General features: G+C 45.9%; 1 protein-coding gene across 3 annotated transcripts; it reads left to right on the forward strand.

The window, feature by feature from the left end:
* The first annotated feature begins 1,775 nt into the window (after window positions 1-1,775).
* Window positions 1,776-7,147, forward strand: RNASE12 (ribonuclease A family member 12 (inactive)). 3 transcript variants are annotated; one of them, XM_083409364.1, is made up of 3 exons: window positions 1,776-1,940; window positions 2,622-2,664; window positions 6,324-7,147. In XM_083409364.1, the coding sequence occupies exon 3, from the start codon at window positions 6,412-6,414 to the stop codon at window positions 6,874-6,876; it is 465 nt and encodes a 154-aa protein (XP_083265490.1). In that variant the 5' UTR covers window positions 1,776-1,940; window positions 2,622-2,664; window positions 6,324-6,411; the 3' UTR covers window positions 6,877-7,147. The 3 variants fall into 3 exon arrangements, with proteins under 3 accessions (XP_083265490.1, XP_083265492.1, XP_083265491.1); XM_083409366.1 differs by having other exon boundaries at window positions 2,626-2,664; XM_083409365.1 differs by lacking the exon at window positions 2,622-2,664.
* Window positions 7,148-23,487: the final 16,340 nt, after the last annotated feature.

The following is a 23,487-nucleotide window of genomic DNA, read 5'->3' on the forward strand; positions in this document are numbered from 1 at the left end:
TCCAGGGAGTCTTCTCTTCTCATGAGGTGGCCAAAGTATTGGAGCCTCAGCTTCACGATCTGTCCTTCCAGGGAGCACTCAGGGCTGATTTCCTTAAGAATGGATAGGTTTGATCTTCTTGCAGTCCATGGGACTCTCAAGAGTCTCCTCCAGCACCATAATTCAAAAGCATCAATTCTTCGGCGATCAGCCTTCTTTATGGTCCAGCTCTCACTTCCATACATCACTACTAGGAAAACCATAGTTTTAACTATACGGACTTTTGTTGGCAAGGTGATGTCTCTGCTTTTTAAGATGCTGTCTAGCTACCAGATGCAAATTTGTGCCCTCTTTTCATGGGGAGGTGAATCAGGTCTGCTGCTCTTATTCTGCCCCCAAAGCACTTTTTTTGCTTCTTCTTTTGCATTAAGAGACACCATATGCACCACAACCACCGCGAAAGCTTTTCAAAACCTTGCAAATGCCTGCCAAATATTGGGATGAATATTGGGATGCAGACTTCGAGAAACGAAGGGTCCTAGCTCAGTAGTAGAGCATCTGCTTTCCACGCAGACGGTCCCGACGGCTCAGCATATCTGAAACTCCGGAGAACCAGTGCCAGTCAATGCCGACGGTACAGAGGTTGCCGGCGACCGGTGGTCTTTCTCTGTAGAAGGCAGCAACTTTCTCAAACTTTCTCCGCCAGGGAAGTGCGGCTGCCCAGAGCACGCTTAAAGCAGTAGCTTCCCCTGCTGGCATGTTTCGGAATCACTGGGATTGAGGGTGTATCCGAATTTCAAGCACTGAAATTAAGCGATGTGCTCTCTCAGCGTTAAAATGACGCGCGGTGGCGCAGGGGGCGCTCATTGCAGCGGGTAGGTTAAAAGTTATTTAAAGGGACAGGACATCTGATCATGAATCTCCAAAACCTAGTTTTGTCCTGGGAGAGAAGGGGTGTGTGTGTGTGTGTGTGTGTGTGTGAGAGAGAGAGAGAGAGAGAGAGAGAGAAATAAAATACAACAATCCCTTCAATAACCATTTCAAAATTCAGTCCAAAACTAGATTCTCAGTTCCAAGGCAGACAATTTAAAGACTGATAATTCAAAAGACTGATTATTCAATAATGTTTTATATATTCTATGAGCCGCCCAGAGTAGCTGGGGAAACCCAGCCAGATAGGCGGAGTATAAATAATAAAATTATTAATTCTGCCTGCCCGGTTTGCCTAAGGAGCAGAATGAGAGAGCCCCTGCCCTATGAAAGAAAGAAAGAAAGACCCTAGCAGGTAACTAAGTTGTTTTTTAAAAAAAAAAAAAACTCTTGTTTTATGTCCTAGATTTTGATTCCTGAGGTGCTTTCTGGGTAAATTGCATCCCTATTCCCATCAGCTACTGGTTCATCCTAGAATCATAAAATTAAAGAGTTGGAAGGGACTCCCAAGGGACATCTAGCCCAGTGCAGGAATCACTGCTAAATAATCCCCGACAGATGGCCATCCAACCTCTGATCAAACACCTCCAGTGAAGGAGGTTCCGGCACAAGACGTGAGATTTGCCTGGCCAGAGCCGTCCCAGACCCAGACGCTGAAACTTGCTCCCCATCGGTAGTGATCGTCCCCACCTTCTCTTCCCTTTCGGATTGATGTCGAGGCTCATCAGTTGCTGGTGACAGATGCACAACCTGCCCCGGCTGTGCATTGCATTGATCACGTTAAGGCTCTGGGCAAACCAGTCGCCCATTGGATAGAAGCAGGATCCCTAGCTCCACCTCTCGGAAGTTGATTGGATAAGCGCATTCCCTCGTCTACCTGCCCGGTTTGCCTAAGGAGCAGAAGGAGAGAGAACCTGCCCTAAGAAAGCTTGCTTGCTGCTGTTTTGAAAGTAAAACAGCTTATCCTTTATTTTAGGATCCGTGCTGAAATTCCTTTATCTTGCCAGGTAACCAATGGCGAGATTAGACAGGTTTGTTTTCTTTTATAGTCTCTGTCCTCTTCCTTACGCGCGCGCAACTTTGCCTTTTCTGTGCTGCATATAAAATCCCAGTAAACTTAATCAGTTCTTCATTTTGGGAGTCTGCTATGATGGACAGGTCTATAAACAATAAAATGTGCACTTTGAGGGTTGCAGACATTCCATTTCATTCCCCCCCTCCCCCCCCTTTTTCTTTCTTTCTCCATACACAATCAATTGCCCTTTGGGAGTTATTTTATTTTATTTTTACTTTTTATTTACTAACGATAGTGTAATGAGTTCATGGGTACAAGACTAAATTCTGGATCAAGCTAGTGTTAGAATTTAATTAAGGCTTGTGTGTTAAAGCCGCCTGTCATACTTCCACATCTAAGACTCTAATCAAGACCCGTGTGTATTAAGCTGTGTGTTAGACATCCCTTTAATTCTAGGGAATCAACAAGCCTCGCCTTAGCCTTTATTTTACACAAACACACAAAGTTTCTAGTCCTCATGTTGAGAAAGAGATGCTTGACAAGGTGGGGAAACCTTCGGTGATTTCGTAATGTTCTGCGCTGCTGTCTCAGGAACCATGCCTGGTATTTCCGGTTGCTCTGACTTGGCAGCCGATTAGTGAGTCGTTAACTCTCTCACTCCCCGCCCATTGCGCTTTTGGATTCCTTGTTTTCATAGCCAGCGATGGTGTCAGAGCAGACGGGACACATCTTGACACAAGGTGAGTACTGAGAACTCCAGGGGTTAAAATGTGTATTTGTGGTGTAAAGTGCCCTGTGTCCTAGGACCAAGTAGTTAGGGTAAGGAAGGGTGGGATGCTAATGCTGTAGAAAAGAATTATATCTCTATGAGGGATAGAATACAGTGCCCAGGATTCTTTGGGGGAAGCTCTGTGATTTAAATGTGCTTTATCTCTATGGTGTGTGTGCAGACTCAGAAAGAAGGTTTAAGAAATGGAACCCTTCTCTGCTTAACGATGTATATCAGACCAGGGTGTGCTTCCAGGAATATTTTTTATTGAGTATTTATCATGATCTGATTACAGGGAAACCAGACAGCTTTGGCTCCCAATGAGCATTCATGCTGATGTGTTTGCTGGGAGGTTAGATGGCATTGGGTCCAAGCATCCCACACTTTCCAGAGCATTTTCCCCATCACTTTCCTTCACACCAAAAGTCCAATCTTTGAGGGAAGCTGGTTTGTGGCGCAGGACCTCCCAAACCACTATAACTGTGTGACTTGAGTTTGCTGGTTTTTGACTCAATCCCACTCAAGAACAGTGACAGTCTGGAAGCACTCAGAGTGGTTTGGAAAAACAACTGAGTTCACCCGCACAATCCATGTAAAGCACTCCTATACACGATAACAATCATGACCCTCCCCTCTCTGAAATGCTGGGAACAGTGATTTTTAAGGGGTCTCCCAATGATTCTCAGGACCCTTAACAAACTGCAGTTCCCATGATTCTTTGGGGGGAGCTGTGGCTGTTAATGCGGTACAAAACTGCTTTAAATGGATGGTGTGGATGTGTCCAGCAAAACAAGCCTTCCAGAACAAGAAATACCTTGAAGCATTGCTGATAGATAGGGATGGAGAGAAGGAAGGAACTTCATCACTTCAAGGATGAAGAGAACATAGGAAGGGGTTCTTTGTACAAGGAACAGGGGTCCACCTAGCTCAGCATGGTCTGCACTGCCGGACAGGAGCTGTCCAAGGTTTCAGGCAGGGGACATTGCTAGTCCTACTTGGAGATTGAATATAGCATCTTCTGCATGTCAGGTAGATGCTGTCCTGCTGAGCTATGACTTTTCACCATACAACAGGGATACAATGCACAGTTTGTCTGTGATGCTTCCTCTACCCCGATGTTAGTTCCTACGGTGGGAGCAGGAGGAACATTGTTAGGGGCTGGCTCAAGGGGCCAAATACCCAGGTCTTGCCTGCTTCACCCCATCTCCACTGCCCCATCCCTCCTCTTTTTAAAAACAAATGCTTTTTCAAAAGGTTTCACATACAAGGTAGCTGGGAGTGCGCCCAGAGTGCAGAGCCAGTAAAATCCCATATAGACTGTTGGGTTGAAATAAGCGACAGACAAGTAGCTGGTGTCATGTGGGAGGCATCTCCTCGACCAAGTCTCGGAGAGTCCCTTTTATTGAATATTACAGCAATTGCCTCATATGTGCTTGGTGCTGATTGGTTACACGTGGTGTGCGTTACAAGCGTTACAAGTGTTGCGTATACATACAAGGGGTTGTGTGTAAGACATTAATCATCATTAAATAGAGGGAACACAGGAACACAGTAATCTATGATTGATAGGGTGGTACTCTGAGATTGTACAGAGTGCACTTAACATTCTTCCAGTCCACGGTGATAAGGAGAGGATGTATACAGATAGATAGGAAGGTCATGACATCACTTAACATTCCGAGCTAGCGGTGCCAGGGTAGCTTAGAAGGGAATGTACAGAAATACAGTCTCGCAGCATCTCTGGAAATAGATACTGTACAATAGACACCCCCTTAATTTGCCCACAGTCAACTCACACAATTATGTGACATGGGTCTGTGCTCCCAATCGTTTAAGTACTAACCCATGCTGGGGGGGGGGGCAGCAGCATGGTATATTCTCCCATAACCCTGCACACCAAAAACTAAATCCATGAGTTACATTTTTTCAGCCAAAAGACCATGACAACTATACAGAATTTGCTACAACAGGTAGTGATTTGATGGCCACCAGCTCAGATGGCTTTAAAAGAGGATTGGGCAAATTCATGCAGAATATCAATGGCAACTAGCCATGATGAGTATGTTCTGCCTCCACTGTTGTTTGTTTCTTACTAAATAAAATCACAAATGTTGCTGGTGGCAAATCAGCAGCTCCAGCCTAGACCACAGCTGTGTTCTCAGTTAACATTTTTGAGGAGCAGTTTTGAAAGCTGCCTATATTAAGCAGGGAAAAGATCCCCAGACCATTTCTATTCCTGGTTGTGTTAACCCACCTGGATCTAATATGATGTAAAAGCAGTGATACCAACTTTAACTGACTTGTCAGTGAGTGGAGGCTGACTAAGCCACACCTGAGATGTTGTGCTACAAATCGCCCCAGGCCAGGGTTGAGTCAGAGGCTGGAAATATGTAGGTTGGTTTGTTCCTCCCTGTGTCATCTGCAAAGTTTTCCTTGAAAGTGTCCTTGATTCCTTGTCCTGCTGGGCTCTCTGTATAAAAGCAGAGCGGGACAGATTGCTCTTGGCAGAGGGAGCCCGGCCCAGTTCTCCTACTCAGGTAAGGCTTGGACTTTGACCTGATCCATGACAGAAGCAATGTAAGAGTCCTCAGGCAGGCCACATCTTAAAACTCAGCCACGGCTTGTGCCAAAACCTCAGCGTCAACCTGGGTAGAGCATTTTGGGGCAAGGAAATCTGGGATGTCTCTAGTCCCACTATTTACAAAGTTAGAGGTGGCATTATTATGCCCATCACAGTGATTAAAGGCATGTGAGAAGGTTAGACAGGAGGAAAGGGGTCCTAGCCACAATGGCTATAGTCTGTCTCTGCTGTCAGGGGTGATATGCCTCTGAATACTTGTACTCAGGTCTTGCTTGCAGGCCTCTTGAAGGGCCATCTGGTCAGCCACTGTGAGGACAGAGTGTTGGATGAGAAAGACCCTTGGCTGGATCCAACAGAAATATTTTTATGTTCTTATTAAATACTTTGAGTGCCTTGACTGATCAGGAAGCTGCTTCAGAGTCCACCTGCTAGGGATTGCACCTTGCAGCATAACGCCTTCGGGACTTTCTATGGAGATAAAACTGTATTAAAAGATAAATTTCAAATAAGAAGTTCAGGGCAAATTCCACTTCCCAATAACCTTTAGAACTGTGGTTCCCAATGTGGGGCACATGCCTCTCAGGGGGAGCAATTTGAATTTTATGGGGGGGGGCAATTTGGAAGCTTGTTTAGACCAAGTTAATGGCCTTTTAGGCTTCCTCCACGTGAATAGGACTTCACTTTTTGAAGAATAATAATTATATGTCACAGAGGGGCATCAGAATTTTGGAGATGCTTAGGTGAGGCATGGCCAAAACCAGGTTGGGAACCACTGCTTTAGAACCGACCTCACCACACGATGTAGCAGGCCCCTGTTATGAGGACCCCATTGAGAATTTCCCTGACAACAATAGGCAATGATGTGGTATTATTTATGGTGGGGGGCGTTTTCCAGTGAGAAGGGGCTTCTATTTTGAACTGGGGGTTGTTCAAGAGCCATGACATGGGGCAGATTTCTGTGTACGCCATCAGGGCATTGTCAAGTCATTAATTTGCCAATTTATTTGTTTACCATCCTTGGGGACGCCATATTGTTCTTCCCACCTCAGGAAGCAAGCCTCTTGAGACCACCTCCATCCTTCCTACCTCACTTGGCCACCATCCATTACCTGACAAAGAGCAACAAAGAGGACAACAATGGCAGAGAGAGGCCCACGTCCAGGGCTGACCACGGCGATCCTCTTCCTGGCGGCCTGCTTGGCCGTGGCCGGTGCAGAAAGTTACCAGAAGTTCTTGAGGCAGCACGTTGACTTCCCAACGACGGAGGCTCCCGACCCCCGGAGCTACTGCAACCTTATGATGAAGCGCCGCGACCTGGCCACCTCCCACCACTGCAAGCACCTCAACACTTTCGTCCATGCGGACACCTCCAAGATCCAGCTTGTTTGTGGCGAGGGCGGGGTACCCACCACAGGGGACCTCCGGGAAAGCAATGCCAGCTTCCCCCTCACGCTGTGCCAACTTCAGAAGGGCTCCTGGGCCCCGGACTGCAGTTACAAAGGGACCGACAACACGGAAAGGATCATCATAGCCTGTGAAGGGGGATATCCCGTCCATTTGGAAACCGAAGTCCCAGCTGATATGGGGCAGGAGGACCTGTGATGTGTGGAGCCAGGAGAAGCAATCCATGTATTTCCATATATATATTTGTCTCTATCTCATTTTCCCTCCTAACCATTATTAACTGAAAAGAAAATCTCACTTTAGTTCACCTATTCCACTTTTATCTCGAGAAGAAAAGATAATTTATTGGATGTAGTCTTCAGATTTTTCGTTCTCGTTTCCCTCCTACCATTTCTTCCATTATCTAAGAATAAAATTCTTGCTTTTCACATATTTTATGTTGAAAATAAATAAAAAAATAAGCTGAATTTGATATTGACTTGCTTCCTTTCTTTGGTTTCAATATTGCATTGGGGTTAAAAACAACAACAACCAAGTTTTGGACAATGAGTAGTTTCAAGAGCATAAAAAGAAGATTCCCCTTGCAATGGATATCTTTAGAGTAAACTAGCGACGTTTCTCCCTCGCGTGGAACTCAGGAGATCCTGGGAGATCCCTACAATTTCTGTGTCTCTAGAGTAAACTTGGCGTGGGTTTTCCCGCACGCAGAACTCACGCGAGCTGTTGATGAAAACACCAGTCCGAGGTTCTAATGCTTTTCCTGCAGGTTTCTTGATAGTACTTCAAAAAAACAGGGCTCGTCCGGGATTTGAACCCGGGACCTCTCGCACCCTAAGCGAGAATCATACCCCTAGACCAACGAGCCGGCCACTTGCTGAAAACTCTGAAGGTGTCTTTTTCTGTTTTGATGCCTCCTGGTGGCAACAGCAGTGTTTTCCTTCCGGCTCTGCGAGTTTGCTGCCAACTTTTTGCTGTCGTCGCTTTTAAAAAGCAGCCTATTGCTAGATCAAAAACTTTCTTCCGCTCCGTGATTTTTCCCCCTCATTTGTAACAGAGGTGGGAGAAATGCGAGCCTGTCTGCATGGGCCAAGAGATGATTATTTAGGGATGAGAAGATTGAACTGGATATTCTCCTCCACCGTTGTAGAAAAGCAAGACGCCTATTTTGGGTAGGGGGAATGCAGAAGAAAAATACAATGAACCCTGGGAATCCCGAGTTTAAACTCCCGGATGTGTTTTGAATCATAACACTGACTCACCCTAGGACTTTTTAAAATAAAAAATGGGTTTCTCTGAACATGTACAGAATGCCTCCCCCACCCCACTAAGAGACCATGAACAGGTTCCTGTCCCATCTGATCCTTTTATATTTTTAATGGTTTAACGGGGCAAGCCTATCCGGCGATGCATATTTACACGGAAGTGTAAATTCCCTGGGACTTCACCACGGCTTACTCCTGAACTCAGTGATCCTTACTTCTGAGTAAAACATGCATAGGCGTTGCACCGGGTCAACAGGGCTGACTCTTCAACTCAGCCATCCTCCTTACTTGTGAGTAAACATGCACACTACTTAACACTGTAAGTCGTCCTCCAGTTCCTTTTGCAGAGCACACAAAATTATCAACTTCTCTTGCCTGGTTTTAGTTCTCGGGATCTAATTTCCCTTCCAAACACACAACCCCAAAATAAAGAAGATGTAGGAGGATTGCGATCTATATCGTGAAAAAACAAAAACCCAGTCTTACCATCCAGCTGCCTTGTTCCAGGACTGTGGGAAAGGAAGTTACTATATGCCCTTTTAAAAGACCATCAGATTAGAGCCCATTTAACCAGATTCAAAAGACTGGTAGCGACGACGAATATAGCAGCAGCACAACAATTTGGATTATATAGATTTGGCTGGAGACTGTACGAAGTTTATTGCTGGTGCAAGCATAACAAAGGCCCCAGCGAGATTTGAACTCGCGACCCCTGGTTTACAAGACCAGTGCTCTAACCCCTGAGCTATGGAGCCTTGTACACAGAGGCTGTTTAGTCCAATGCTCTAGAAAGGTTGGAGTCTAGAGGCTTCCGGGTTTTGCTGGACGGAAAGAAGTCTTCCAAATATTTTTCTGGCACTTTTTTTTATTACTCGGCTAATGTATTCCGCGACAGACAGCTGCTCCCCAGAGAGACTAGCAATACAACTTTTAAAACCACAATACAAAAATAACTTAATTAAAACTTCTTACTAGATAAACAGCAGCGCAGTGAGGAGGGGGATTGAATCGGGAAGGGAAAGCTAATAAAAAATAATTGGTAAAGCAAAAACACACCAGAGCCGAGACCCTATCTTCTACAATATCACACACACAAATTATAATATGCTCAGTCATGTATATAAGTATTGCTTACTTCAGATTTATAAAACTTGCCTTAAAAACGTGTAAAAATACTCAGATCTGTGGGCTAGCATTGCTTTCAGCGCAATCCTATGTAGGCTTGCTCGGAAGTAAGCGCCACTTCGTTCAAGAGTTTGATCCCTCGTACGTGAGTTTAAAATTGCAATTATTTTATTTTTCTTTAAACTCTCTTTCAACTTCATACCCACCTCTGTAGAGAACAGGGAGAAAACACCCATTCTCTTCACCGTCCATAACCAGTGATTTTATATTATTTGCCCCAGCCAGCGTGTCAAAGTGATTTGTTAAATGTAAGAAAAAGTTGGGCTCGTCCGGGATTTGAACCCGGGACCTCTCGCACCCAAAGCGAGAATCATACCCCTAGACCAACGAGCCAGCTGACGAGCATATTCCGCACCCTTTATTTAAAGTTGGAAAATTGGTTGCGTTCCACGTGTACGCTGCTGTTATCTTGAGAACTGAACTTCAACGCCGCCTACTGGTGGGAATTTGGAGCTCAACCTAAAAGAGCGGACAGAGATAAACGCTGCGTTTGAATAGCTCGATTAGCTCTACCTCTGTAAATCGACCTGGCATGTAAAGATTGTCCAGCAGCAATCAAACTCATGAGGACGATTTGCAAAATCAAGACCGTCCTTGGATATATCTGTGCGATAAAGAGGCAGTGGGGTTGTAGCCAACGCTCGTCCTTCTCAGAGTAGACCCACTGAAAGTCAGGAGTCAACGTTTGCCATGCCCATTAACTTCAATGGGTCTGCTTTCAGTAGGATTAGCATTGGATATGGCTAATTGACAAAGAGGGGTCTTGCTTATATATATATAAAATATATAGTCTGACCCACCACATGGTCTGAGGGATGGTGGACTGGCCCACGGCTGGTAAAGGTTGCTGACCCCTGCTCAATATCCTACGCAGCCACACAAATAGTAGCGGCTCACAGCAGCTTACTGAGACAGTTGACATCAGGACATTGGGAGAGCACTGGGTTATCAGGCCAGTAATGTGATAGGAGATAATGTGATAGGAATTTTATGGTATTAGATAGATGGTAATGTTCATAACTGCACATACATAGATCAACACAGGAAGGCCAACCTGGAACCATTTTGATTCCTAAACTGACCAAATCCTTTCTCTGCAAGGTTAAACTGGAAAAGCCTCCCCATTGTCTCTTTCCTCACAAATCCTGTCTCAAGGATATGTCTGTTTGAATAAGGTGTGAGCCTGTGACCTGGCCCAGGAAATAACTATTTTACCACTACAAAAGAATGGCCAGGCTCCCCAGGAAATCCAATCAAGTAACTTGCCAGACAGGAGATAAACTGTGACAGGAGAAAAACAACATTTAAATTTCTGTGATGTAGGTGGGATGTATCGGAGGGGTGGTCTTAGGTTACACCCCTTCTGTGATGTATGCATAATGTTTCTGGGGGTGGTCTTGATCTACAGGATGGGAATTTCAAAAGTCTTTATAAGCCCTTGCACAGCAATTTTGGGGGTCCTCTTCCTCTCCTGCGTGTGAGGGGAGTACCCTGTTGCAACAGATCAATAAAGATCAAGCTTACTAGCTGCCTTGCTTCTCAATATTCTCTGGTTGGCCTCTGTTATTTTCTCCTACCAATAGGGAACCTATGTAAGGACTCTATATGGGCTCTTGGATACCCCATAAGGGAAAAGGGCATATTTTTATTTACAACAGTAAATAAGCATCTTGTCTCAGTGGCCAACCAGAAGTCCACAAGCAGACACTCTTTCCAGCAACTGAGCTATATTACAGCAGCCTAATTTAGGTGGAGAAAGTCCGCCTGTTGTGGCCGTTGCTGTTGTTAAGCAAACTGGGAGTCAGAACCCTGTTGTCTTTACTGCAAACCACCCACAGATCTACTAAAAGATCCCGATCTACTTCGTCTCCCCCAACTCAGGGCCTGTAAAAAACGGTAATTAAGAATTGTGTCTCTGGGGACGTGCAGAGCGCAACTCCCTCACCCATGTGTGAATCACCAGCATCAAGGGTGCCAACTTGAATGAAATATTTCAGGGGGCCAGGTAAGCCCCTCCCACATAACTGATCGCATGACATGTGGGGCATGCACACTGTTTGAATGGCGATGCCCATCAGCTTTAGGGGGGGCTGACTCCAACTCCCATCACCCAACATGGTCCATTTTTGATGGGAGCTGTAGTATAATGATGCCCAGGGGATCCTCTGCTTGCGATTTACAATATATTATTCCCTGTTGTTGTTAGTGAATCATTTTGAATTGGTGCTGATTTTCGTCATGTAAACGTTTTTCTGGTGTTGAGCTGCTTCTGAGCACAGCTTACCCTGGAAAAGTGATGATGTTGTTGATGATGAAATGCTAAGCTGTGTGCCTCTGAGTCAGGAGTAGCCATTTAGGTTTTCCTTGTAATTGTTAGTGAATCACACTGGCTTTTGTTATGTAAACTTCCTCGGATGTTGAGGCATTTATCAACCACAGCTTACCACAGAATTAGCACGTGAATAAACCAGTGCTGATTACATGCTATGGGCTGAGCGGTGCCTTAGAATTGTTTTATTATACTCTGTTTCTCAAATTTTGTTTGTTCCCAGCTCTGAATATTATAGTCGATATTCTTTCAGTTCGAAATACTTTGGGAAATAAACATTTATCCTTTGTATGCTTATGGATGTGTTTACATGTTATCTGTTTGAGCTATATAATAAAAGCCTAGGTGCCGTATTTACGGGGGGGGGGGGGAATTGTAGAATTAGAAGGGACCCTGAGGATCAGGAATATGCAGCTGTCCCATATGGGGATCGAACCTGCAACCTTGGGGTGTGCATATGCTGATGGTAGAAATGATGTGTCTGTTTCCCCAACTTGTGGTTCTAGGGAACCCGGGAAGCGGGACAAAACTCAGAGAATGAAAGCTCTAGCAGTTCACCCTAGCAACATTTCAATGAGGCCTCCATAAAGGGGCAAGAGAGGGATTAATGATGTACACAGTGATCAGAGAATTAGGATTATCTCTGATAAATAGGGAGAGTTGGTTATATATGGGCCATTATACAGTCTGGACGGACACATTAAACCAGGGGTTGCCCAGGGACCCACCCCCAAATTATTTTCTATGGATCATTGTAAATTTGGCATTGGCATCCAAACATTTAAAGCAGACAAACACATACAAAAATAATCCTGGGAACCATTTGCTAAGGGTGCTGGGAATTGTACTTCTGGGGGTGGATGGGAGGAATTATTATAGTTCACAGGATTCATTGGTGGAAGCCCTGTGTTTTATGTTTACATATAAGGTGTGGGAGTGTTATGTACTGAGCTTAGATCCCAGAACAGTAGACAAGTAAGATCCTAGAAGGCAGCAACCTGATTGGTCTGCAGGAGCCGCCCAATCCGACTCCAGGAGGAAGTGAATCAGCAACCCAATTGGCCTGCAGGAGCAGCCCAATCAGGCTCCAGGAGGGGAGTTGAATCAGCCAATCACAAGGGACCCATTGTCTAAATAACATATATATAGCCAGAGGTTTTGGGGGGAAAGGACTCACTCACTCACTGTTTACCATGAGCTGAAAAAAAAAACATGAAATCAACACTCAACTCTGAGTATATTTCAGGGAGCAAGATTTCATTAGTTGGGGGAAAGGCTTATATAAATATCTGGACCAGGACCAAGTGATTAGGCTTGTGTCTTCATTGACTAAAATAGTGGGAGGGGGGGAGGATTTGGGGGGGGAATCATTTTCCATCATGGAAAATTGTCCTGAAATGGTCACTCTGGAACCACTTTGGAATGTGGGTGCAAATCCCACATATTCTCAGCACTGTCTTTTGGTACACATGGACATGACTGTGGGGTGACCACTCTATCATCGCACTTGTTCATCTACTGTGGCCCTCAGGCTGTAAAGGGTTAGGGAAATCTGCTAATCTGTGGTCCATAGCAGGGCAATGATGCACATACAGAAAACTCCCTTGGTTCAATCTGCAGTGAAAGACTCTAAATAACCCAATCTGGGAATGATATCTCCGTGATGAGATGGATCCAGGGAAACATTTACATTTAAAACACATTTAAAACACGCTGCTCCCCCTTCCAGTCCTGAGAATTGTAGTTTACCCCCTCACAGTGCTACAGTTCCCAACATATTTTACCAAACTAGGGTTCCCAGGATTCTTTGGGGGAAGTCATGTGTGTTAAATGTTTGGGGTGGATGTGACACAGGTTTGAGAGGGGCCTTTGGCAAAGTGGCCTCGCTCCATCGGCAGATCCCCTCTGCCTTACTTGGAGGTAGATGCAGCAGGATCCAGAGACTACCATTTGCATTCCCCACAATTCCTCCCAGTGTAGCATCACACGGGGGCACTGTGGGCAATTTAAATGGCAGCTCCCAAGCCCAGCCACTTTCCCCCCAAGAATTGCCCATGGTTGCTGGGCTGTAGCTCAGCAATATAGCATCTTGCTTGGCATGTCAGAATGGTGTCGGGTTCAACCCCTGGCAGATAGTGCTGGGAGATCCCCCCGCCTGGAGCCCTGAAGAGTTTCTGCCAGTCCGTGCAGGCAGTACAAATGTAGATGAACTGTATGTCCTTGAGAACCACTGCCCATTGGAGTGGTCAAAGTATTGGTCTAGGCAGGCCAATTCTGTTAAAGTCACCTTTCTATAATCCTATAATGAATGTTCATGGCATCCCAATTCTTGCTTGTAGTAGAGTTGTGTATGTGTGTTTGTTTTAACCTCAGCCGTCAGGCTCACGCACCCCAAGGGAGGCGCAATTATGTAGCTAACAATCTAGCCAGTATCCTCCTCAATTCCCCTAATTCCCAACAGAAACCAACAGGCCGCAAGGCTTTAATCACACCCCGGAGTGCACCAAGGAGAGATAATTGGTACTCTCGTGAATCGCGTCCCCCCAGGGATACCAGGCCCTCAATCATTGTTCCTTCTTCCAAACAGGTGCTTTGATGCCTGCCCAGAGACCTCATTAAATCCTGCAAAAGTTTGTCAGGAAACTTTGTCGCAACTGGGGATATTCTGAGGGGGGGGGGTGACTTTAGCTCTTTCTCACTGAGCTCTGATCATATGCTCTGGGCTCCTGGGGAAATACTGGCGATGAGCCCAGCTTTAATGACATGAGTGAGATGGGGAAATAAGAATCTATAGTACTGCAGAGGAGGAGGAATTCCTTTGGTCAACTGATTTCTGGGCAGGGTTGCCAACTTTTCTGACCGCTTGCAGTGCCTGCGCCTTGCTCTACGGTCATAAACATGTGGTCGTCTCCCTACTTAGAAGAGCCTCATAATGAAGCTGTGATTAAAGGCACAAGAGCTGGCTCAGCTTTTTATTTTGGAGCTAGCTGGCAATCTTGTTTATGGCTTACCCAAACTAAGAGAGAGCGCGATTTTTTTAAAGCCCCTAATCGTATTCTTCAGTTCTCCAGGATGTTCTTAATTTCAGCTGAGGGTGTCCTGCATAAACTTTGTGCAATGTTATATTCCCAGCAAAAAGTTGTCATGTTAGCCCAAGTGGGGAAAGGAATGCAAAGTCCATATTAGGACAATATCATTGTTAAGCTAACAAAAACATCATAAAATACTAGTGTTCAAGCTTTTGTCTTCCCCATAACTCTTCAGCAGGATAGATGACAGACTCTGATGCTTCACCCCCCCTCCCCTTCCCCCTCCATCTCCCCCCCCCCCCTTCTACTTTTTTGCCATCTATGCTGATGAAGAATTCTGGAAAACTCAAAAGCTTGCACACTGTTTTGTGACATTTTGGCCTCGTGAGCCATTGTCCTAACTTAATATAGATTTCGATTCAGCAAAAATAAATTGTTATTTATTGAATTAGTTGGTGTTCTTGTTTCTGTTCCAGTAAAGCCATTTCAGTATTAACCTGGCATGAAAAAAGGGGGCAGGCACCAGCTTCAAACTTCTCTTTATAAGGGATTAGCAATGCTGGGATTACAGAGTTGGAAGGGTACTCAAAGGTCATCAACCCCAACCCCAACTTCCCAGCCAATGAGGGACATGAAGCCAGAGTGGGAAGATATGTTACTACCCGCAAATCGCTTTTAGCCGCATAACATTGTTCAAAACATTGTTCAGGGCATTGTTCAAAACTTGGCAACCCTCTCTGCCCTTTGACTACATCTAAAATATCTATAGGCCACTTTTCCTTTAACAATAAACAAACAGCAACAAATGTGGCTTTAAAATCTGCCGAGGCTATCAGTCAGCCTCAGATAAAATCCATTTTTAATTGGGGAGGGGGGGCATCTGCAGCAATGGTGAATGCTATAAAAGCCTTTAAAAAAGAAAACAAATTCATGGTGCAGTTCATCTGTCTTCTAAAGTGTTGGTGTTTCCACTACTGGTCAGGGAAGATTATCCTAAGGCAACCCAAAATGACTTACAAACAGACAGGCAGACAATAAACCCCACATAAGGTACATTAAAACCAAGAGAAAATACGTTTAAAAACATCTCACCCACTTCTAAAAGTCCACATATAGTTAAAGGCCAAAGGCTTGGTTATAAAGGAAAGTTTTTGCTTGGCACCTAAAGATATGTATAATGGTGACACCAGGTGAGCCTCCCCAGGGAGAGCATTCCACAAATGGGGAGCCACCACAGAAAAGGCCCTGATCTCATGTTGCCACTCTCCGGACCTCTCGTGGAGTGGGAACACAAATAAGGGTTTCAGAGGATGATCACAGGATCAAGATCAGTTCATATGGGGAGAGGCGCTCCCTGAGGTATTGCAGTCTTGAGCAGTTTAAGGCTTTATAGGTGAAAACCAGCATTTTGAATTGGGCCCAGAAACTATGGTAATTGCCAGACAGTGCAATCTGTCTGTCGATAATAAATAGATGATAGATACATAGATAATAGATAGATAGATAGATGATATAGATAGATAGATAGATAGATAGATAGATAGATAGATAGATAGATACTCCGCCAGCATGGTCAATAGAGACAAGGATGATAAGGGTTGTAGTACCAGAACATCTGGACTGCCAAAGTGCCCCCCCTTTCTGGTTTAAAGGCTTGATATTTGCCAGCAATAACTAGTGAGAATATTTTGTCAACATGCCCTCAGGTGCTGATTTCTAAGCTGCAGTTAAAAGCACAAGAAGAGGCCAGGCTGATTTGTTCTGATAGTATTATTAATATTAATATTATTATTATTCATTAAGATTTATATACCACCCTTCACCATAAGATCTCAGGGCGCTTCACAGAAAATACAGGATAAAAACAAATAAATAATTAAAACAAAAAAGCAGAACAATAACTGCCCCCCCCCTTCCCACATTTAAAAGTGTGGAATATTAATCAGCCCTAGCTGAAGAGGAACATTTTCACCTGGTGCTTAAAAATATATAATGAAGGCAACTTTGCCCTTGTTTGGCAAAAAAATAAATAAATTTCTAGGTAGTTAAAATGCAGTGCTCCCATCTCACCCACCCAGTCTTGCTTTTTCAGTACTTTTCAACAGTTGGTTCAGCCAGTTACGGCACATTTGTAAAAAATCATTTCTTTGCTCCGTTTATATCACACCAGCAGGGAGCTCAAGGTGGGGTGTACACGCTTCTGTCCCTCCCAGTTTTATCCTCACAACAACCCTAAGAGGTGGGTTAGACTGAGAGGTTGTGGTTAGCGCAAGGTCACTCAGTGAGCTGCCAGTGTAAAGAACTTTTGGCCTTCCAAATGTTTGCTGTACTACAACTCCCATCATCCTTGGCCATTGGGTATGTTTGCTGGGGTTGATGGGAGTTGTAGTTCAGGAACATCTGGAGGGCTAGAGGTTCCCTGCAACCCACTCTACACTATAGAGCAGGCATATGCAAACTCTGGCCCTCCAGATGTTTGAGACTACAATTCCCATCATCCCTGACCACTGGTCCTGTTAGCTAGGGATGATGGGAATTATAGTCCCAAATATCTGGAGAGCCGGGGGTTTGCCTATGCCTGCTATAGAGTTTGGTCAGCTTTACTGCAGGATTGTATTTTGTTTCATTTCATTTCATTTGTATTATAGCAGTTTAACTATCTGGCCTCCCCACTCCCAAGGAATCCTGGGAATCTTCATAGCCTGGCAGAGGTGGTGAGAATTTCTCTGTTAGAGAGCCTCAGATTTCTCACTGAGCTCCAGTTCCCACGACTCTCTGGGGAGAGGAAATGAATATTATTAGAGATAATTGAGACGGTGTGCTGCAATTATCGCTGCTCCTGCTGTCGTCTGTTACTTGGATATGAGCTGGAGCACACCTGCGGCTAGATGATGCTAGCATGACAACAGCGCAAAAACAAGAGAGAAAAGCTGTTTTTAATTTTGTTTGAAATTGTCTGTAAAAACCTCCCTCCCTCCCTGCCTGCCTGTCCCTGGTTTAGATGCTTGGGCTACACAGCTAACTTTCAGCCTGATTCAATCATGGAACTGAAATGTGAATTTCAAAAGTTTATGTCCAATGTTAACCGCATCCACAGTAGACCCATTGGAAATAATGGACTTTTTTGTCCATTTATTTCAGTGTGTCTAATATTAGATAATCCCTCATGTTTGTGGCTCAGAGCAGATCAATGCAATACACTTAAAGCACATTATTGTCACCCAAATAATCCTGGGAGCTGTAGTTTGTTAAGGGTGCTGGGAATTGAAACTTGTGAGGGGGGAAACTACAGTTCCCACGGTTCTTTAGGGGAAGTCATGTGCTTTAAATGTGCGCCAGTTGTCCTTTAAATGTATGGTGCGGACCTTCTGCCAGCTGCAAACAGTACTTCTTTCCATTTTAGTTTTTATTTATATTTGCAGGAATGCACTGCAAGCCCAAATGCAAGCCACGAGCACACATTTTAAAACACTTTTATTGTTTTTATTTGTGGGGAAAATGTTCAGTGCCCGTGACTGAGTAATTGTGATCAGAGCATAGTGTGTCAGCATAGATCAGGCATAGGCAATCTTCGGCCCTCCAGATGTTTTGACCTACAATTCCCATGATCCCTAGCTAACAGGACCAGTGGTCAGGGATGATGGGAGTTGTAGTCCAAAACATCTGGAGGGCCGAAGGTTGCCTTTGCCTGGCATAGATGATGCCCTTTCGCACAGCATGAGCCACAGACAGAACCAAGGAAGTTTTGCTCAAATTCCTTTCTCATTAACACAAAGTCTGGGTTAATGAGTTCACTGAACTGACAGTTTGTCTAGCCTGGCTGGCAAGACGAAAACAGCGACATTTCTCCTTCCACCTGCCACAAAGGAGCTAAATAAAGCCCAGGGGCCGGTAATTGAATGGGCAGGCCTGGGCAAGCAAACTGCAAGTGCTCAGCAGACATTACCCACAACTGCGGGCCAGTTGCTTAGCGGCAGAGGCTGTGGCGCACGCAGATGGCTCTGCCACTGTGGTTCTGCCCTCTCTCGCCTCTCTGTCCCACAGGATCTGTAATTGGGCTAATGGCAGGGCTGAGGAACAATTGAATTGTTCAGCTGGTGGACAGAGAAGGGGCGGGAGAAAGTCTCCCCAGGAAACCATGGAAGTCTCCCACAGCAAAAGCCAATCGCAGCACAACAGTGACAACACCACATCAGCCCCCAGTGGGGTTTGAACACATGGCCTCGTGTTTACAAGATTAGCAAATCCCCTGAGCTGCAGAAAGACATCCTTGCAACAATTTCTAGTTGGTTGTCTTTCAAACGGGATAGCTAACATTAATAATAATAATAATAATCCTAGGCCTTGCAGCCTGGAAATGTAACCTATGAAGCTTTCCTTGCCCTGAAATAAAGTGATGGTTAAAATATCACCTGGCTAATTTCAGGCTGTTGGTCAAGGAGCAGGAACAGAGCCAATGGAAACTGGATGTCGCTAGATTACAACACCCATCATACCTGGCCATCAGCCCACACTGGTTGGAAGCTGAAAGTTCAACAACAGCGGGAGGACCACAGGCTCCCCATCCCACACTCTCCAACATGTTGAGTCCAAAAAACAGTGTTTTAGGAATTCTAAGGTCTTATATGGGACGCGGGTGGCGCTGTGGGTAAAACCTCAGCGCCTAGGACTTGCCGATCGCATGGTCGGCGGTTCGAATCCCTGCGGCGGGGTGCGCTCCCGTCGTTCGGTCCCAGCGCCTGCCAACCTAGCAGTTTGAAAGCACCCCTGGGTGCAAGCAGATAAAAGGGACCGCTTACCAGTGGGAAGGTAAACGGCGTTCCGTGTGCTGCGCTGGCTCGCCAGATGCAGGTTGTCACGCTGGCCACGTGACCTGGAAGTGTCTGCGGACAGCACTGGCTCCCGGCCTATAGAGTGAGATGAGCGCACAACCCTAGAGTCTGGCAAGACTGGCCCGTACGGGCAGGGGTACCTTTACCTTTTACCTAAGGTCTTATATGTAAAAAATAAATGTTCATAAATGTACACGGCAAACACATACATAAGTATATAAACCACGTGCCTGAAATAATACAGGAGAACAATCCTGAAGTGATTTTGACTCTCCCAAATGGATCTCAAATATTTCTCTGCAAAGAGGAAGGAAATTGGAAAAGCTTTCCAATTGTCTTTGGACTGTAGTGGCTTACACCTCCCTGTAAATACAGTCTGGCAAGTATCTGTTAAGTCAGGCATGCCCAAAGTCCATTTTGGGGGCCTAATCTGGTCTGCCAGTCAATTTAATCTGGCCCCTGGGGTAAAATCCTTTAAAAAGTTAAACAACTTTGGTTGCCCTTTCACTTCATAAAATCTGGCCCGCTTTGAAAAAAGTTTGGACACCACTGTAAGCGGAGCACACTATCAATATGAGTAAAAGATTCAGGAACTATATTTACCATCTCAAAGGAATGGCCAGGCTACCCAGAAAAGGCAGCCAGGTAAGGCATTATCAGGTATCCTGGAAGACAGGAGAGAAGCAACACACTCAATTTTTTGCTGGGGACCACCTCCTTCTGTGATGTATGTATGAAGTTTTGGGGGGTGGTCACTGGCTACAGGGTGAGCAACTTCAAAAGTCTATACCAGGGGTCAGCAACCTAAGGCCCATGGGCCACAAGCGGCCCACGGGAGTCATTTAACTGGCCCACAAGCCTCCCACGAACTGAGCCGCCTGTTTGGTGAGCCCCCACACAGTGCGGCACGGAGATTCACTTCTGCGGAGCCAGAAATCGTGTCTGCACATGTGCAGATGCCAAAGGTCGCAGGTGCGCGCGGTCATGCGCACATGATCCAGCCCACAGAGGGATCGCCACTGGAGTGAACCGGCCCAGGCGAGGTAAACCTTGCCAACCCTTGGTCTATACAATATAAGGGCTTGCGCACCATTGTTCTGGGTTCCTCTCCTCCCTCCTGCGTGTGGTGAGTGGGGACCCTGTTGCAACAGTTCAATAAAGATCAGGCTTACTAGCTGCTTTGCTTCTTAGGATCCTCTAGTTGGCCTCTGTTATTTTCTCCTACCTACATAAGGACTCTAGATGGGCTCTAGGATATCCATAAGGGATAAAGGAGCAGTTTTTTCTGTTAACACCAGGACGCATGATTTCCCAGCTGTGCTCCTGCACAAGTCACTTCACCCAGGCGAGATCACAGAGCCCAAAAGACGCACTTGGGGGGCATGCTCTCACACATGAGCACAGCATCTGAAAATGCTTGTTTTGGGGCACCGTGCAAGATCGCGGCACCCCAAAAAGTTTCTTTTCAGGACAAGATCTCGGCGCAAAATCATGTGAAATCACAGTGCCTCCAATGGTCGCTGTGCTCTCGCATCAAAAAACAGTATGTCCTGGTTTTTCCAGGACATTGGGCGGGGGGTAATGCCATCCCTGCCCCTAGCAGTGGCGTAGCGTGGGTTGTCAGCACCCAGGGCAAGGCAAGTAATTTTCGCCCCCCCCCCGCTGCACTGTCCCTCCCCCAGATAGTCCCTCACTCTCTCTCCGCACCGCACCGCACGCCTGGCACCTTCCCCTCCACAGTGGGCGGCGACCCGGCAGCTCGGATCGGATTCGCACAGCCAGCACTGCAGTGAGAGAGAGAGAGTGAGCCAGGTAGGGGCAGAGAGCTGCGAGTGCGAGCACCCCCCCCCAGATGTTGCGCCCGGTGTGGTCGGCCCCCCCTGCACCCCCCACGCTACGCCACTGGCCCCTAGTATTGGGTCATTGGGTGTGGCGTTTAACAAACTGAGGCGCAATGATCACACTGAGATTTCTCCAGAGGGTGATAATGGAATAGGTTTTAGCCAAGTGGCGCGGAACTTGGCACATAAAACGGCTTGATGACCCGGCTGACAAGCACAAATAGTAGCCTCGTGGGTGATCAAAAATATTCCAATAAATCATTTCATTCCTCATTTCATTTCCATTATATATCATGAATTGATGTATAATGAATTGAAAAAGATGTTCAAAATAACTTTTATAAAAAACAAAACAAAAACCAGAAGCTTTTCTTTGGGGAATTATAGGGACAGAACCTCCTAAATTGTATAGAATTTTATTTATGTATGCTACAACAGCAGCAAGAATGGTACTTGCCCCAAAATGGAAAGAAGCAGAAGTCTCAGCAAAGGAAGAATGGATACAAAATCTTATGGAATATGCAGAAATGGTGAATCTTACCGGAAGAATAAGAAATCAATATAGCAAACACTTTATAAAAGAATGGAAATGGCTTATTGAATATTTGCAGATAAATTGTAGACGGATAAAAACATTAGCAGGATTCTTGTAATAACCTGCAGGTTTTTTAAAAGTATATATTTGCAGTAGATAACCAAATGGGTAAATTAAATGAATTTGGATACGCATAAGATATGAAAAAATAAATTTAAGGAACCGGAGAAAGAGGGGGAAGGAAGTCAAATTTTGAAATGTTAAATGGATTGGAAAATAATGAAATATATAAATTTGAAAAGTATAAATAAAAAAACATAATAAATAATAATAATAATAATACAATAAAACTAAAGAATTGACTGCTTGCTGCCTTTGAATGGGATCTTAAACATTGCGTGTTTGCAGGCCACCTCACACAACCTCACGGTAGGACCAGATCTGGTAGAGATCACAGTTCCCACCAGACACACATAGGGCCAATGTAAGTACAGTGGTACCTCGGGTTAAGAACTTAATTCATTCTGGAGGTCCATTCTTAACCTGGAACTGTTCTTAACCTGAAGCACCACTTTAGCTAATGGGGCCTCCTACTGCCACTGCACCGCCAGAGCACGATTTCTGTTCTCATCCTAAAGCAAAGTTCTTAATCCAAGGTCATATTTCTGGGTTAGTGGAGTCTGCAACCTGAAGTGTCTGTAACCTGAAGCATCTGTAACCCGAGCTTCTGTACTTAGCTTCTTTTGACGGTTGCCAGGACCCACTGCTGATGCCCCCCCCCCGATCAATTGTTTAAATCGGGGCTGCAAGGGAAGGAGAAAGGGTTAAACCATTGAATGGAGAACCTATGGCCCTCTAGAGCAGGCGTTGGCAAACTTTACCGGCCATGGGCCAGATCGCTCCCACGGAGATTTTCGGCGTCTGGACATGCTCAGACACTATTTTTGATATCTGTGCATGGACAGACGCCATTTCCGGTGCCACTCAGCGATTCCCCACGTCGCGCTGTGCTGCTTTAGCGCAGCGTGTGGGGGACTTGCCGAGCAGGCAGCTCGTGGGCCGGTAAAACGGTCTTCATGGGCCGCATCCTGCCAGTGGCGTAGCGTGGGTTGTCAGCACCCGGGGCAAGGCAAGTAATTTGCGCCCCCCCCCCCCGCTGCACTGTCCCTCCCCCAGATAGTCCCTCCTCTCTCTCCGCACCGCACCCTCTCCTCCACAGTGGGCGGCGACCCGGCGGCTCGGATCGGATTCGCACAGCCAGCACTGCAGTGAGAGAGAGTGAGTGAGCCAGGTAGTGGCAGAGAGCTGCAAGTGCGAGCGCCCCCCCCCCCCAGATGGTGCGGCCGGGCCCCCCTGCACCCCCCACGCTACGCCACTGCATCCTGCCCATGGGCCGCAAGTTGCCGAATCCTTGCTCTAGAGGTTGCAAGCCTCCAGCTTCCCTGGCTGCGCTAGCTGAGGCTACTGGAAGTTTCAATGGAATGGACTGCCTTGGAAGGTGGTGGCCCCTCCTTCCTTGGAGGTTTCCAAGCAGAGGTTGGATGGCCATCTGTCATGGATGCTTTAGCTGAGATTCCTGCATTGCAGGGGGTTGGACTAGATGACCCTCAGGGTCTCTTCCAACTCTACAACTCCATGATTCTATCTGGGGGGGGGGGGCATACGCTACTGAGCCCAGAGTTAAACCCTCACTCTCACAGTACCGCACCTCCCAGAGGATCAACCTTCTCCACTTCCACCACAAAAGCATGTCTGGAGTAGGCTAATAATAATAACAATAATCAGTGTATGAATAG

Source organism: Podarcis tiliguerta (genome assembly GCF_965153285.1).
Source record: "Podarcis tiliguerta genome assembly, chromosome: 13".
Lineage (NCBI taxonomy): Eukaryota > Metazoa > Chordata > Lepidosauria > Squamata > Lacertidae > Podarcis > Podarcis tiliguerta.

What these genes read in the sequence shown, in the direction of transcription:
- RNASE12 (XM_083409364.1), top strand. Translation starts at nt 6,412, where the DNA reads ATGGCAGAGAGAGGCCCACGTCCAGGGCTGACCACGGCGATCCTCTTC.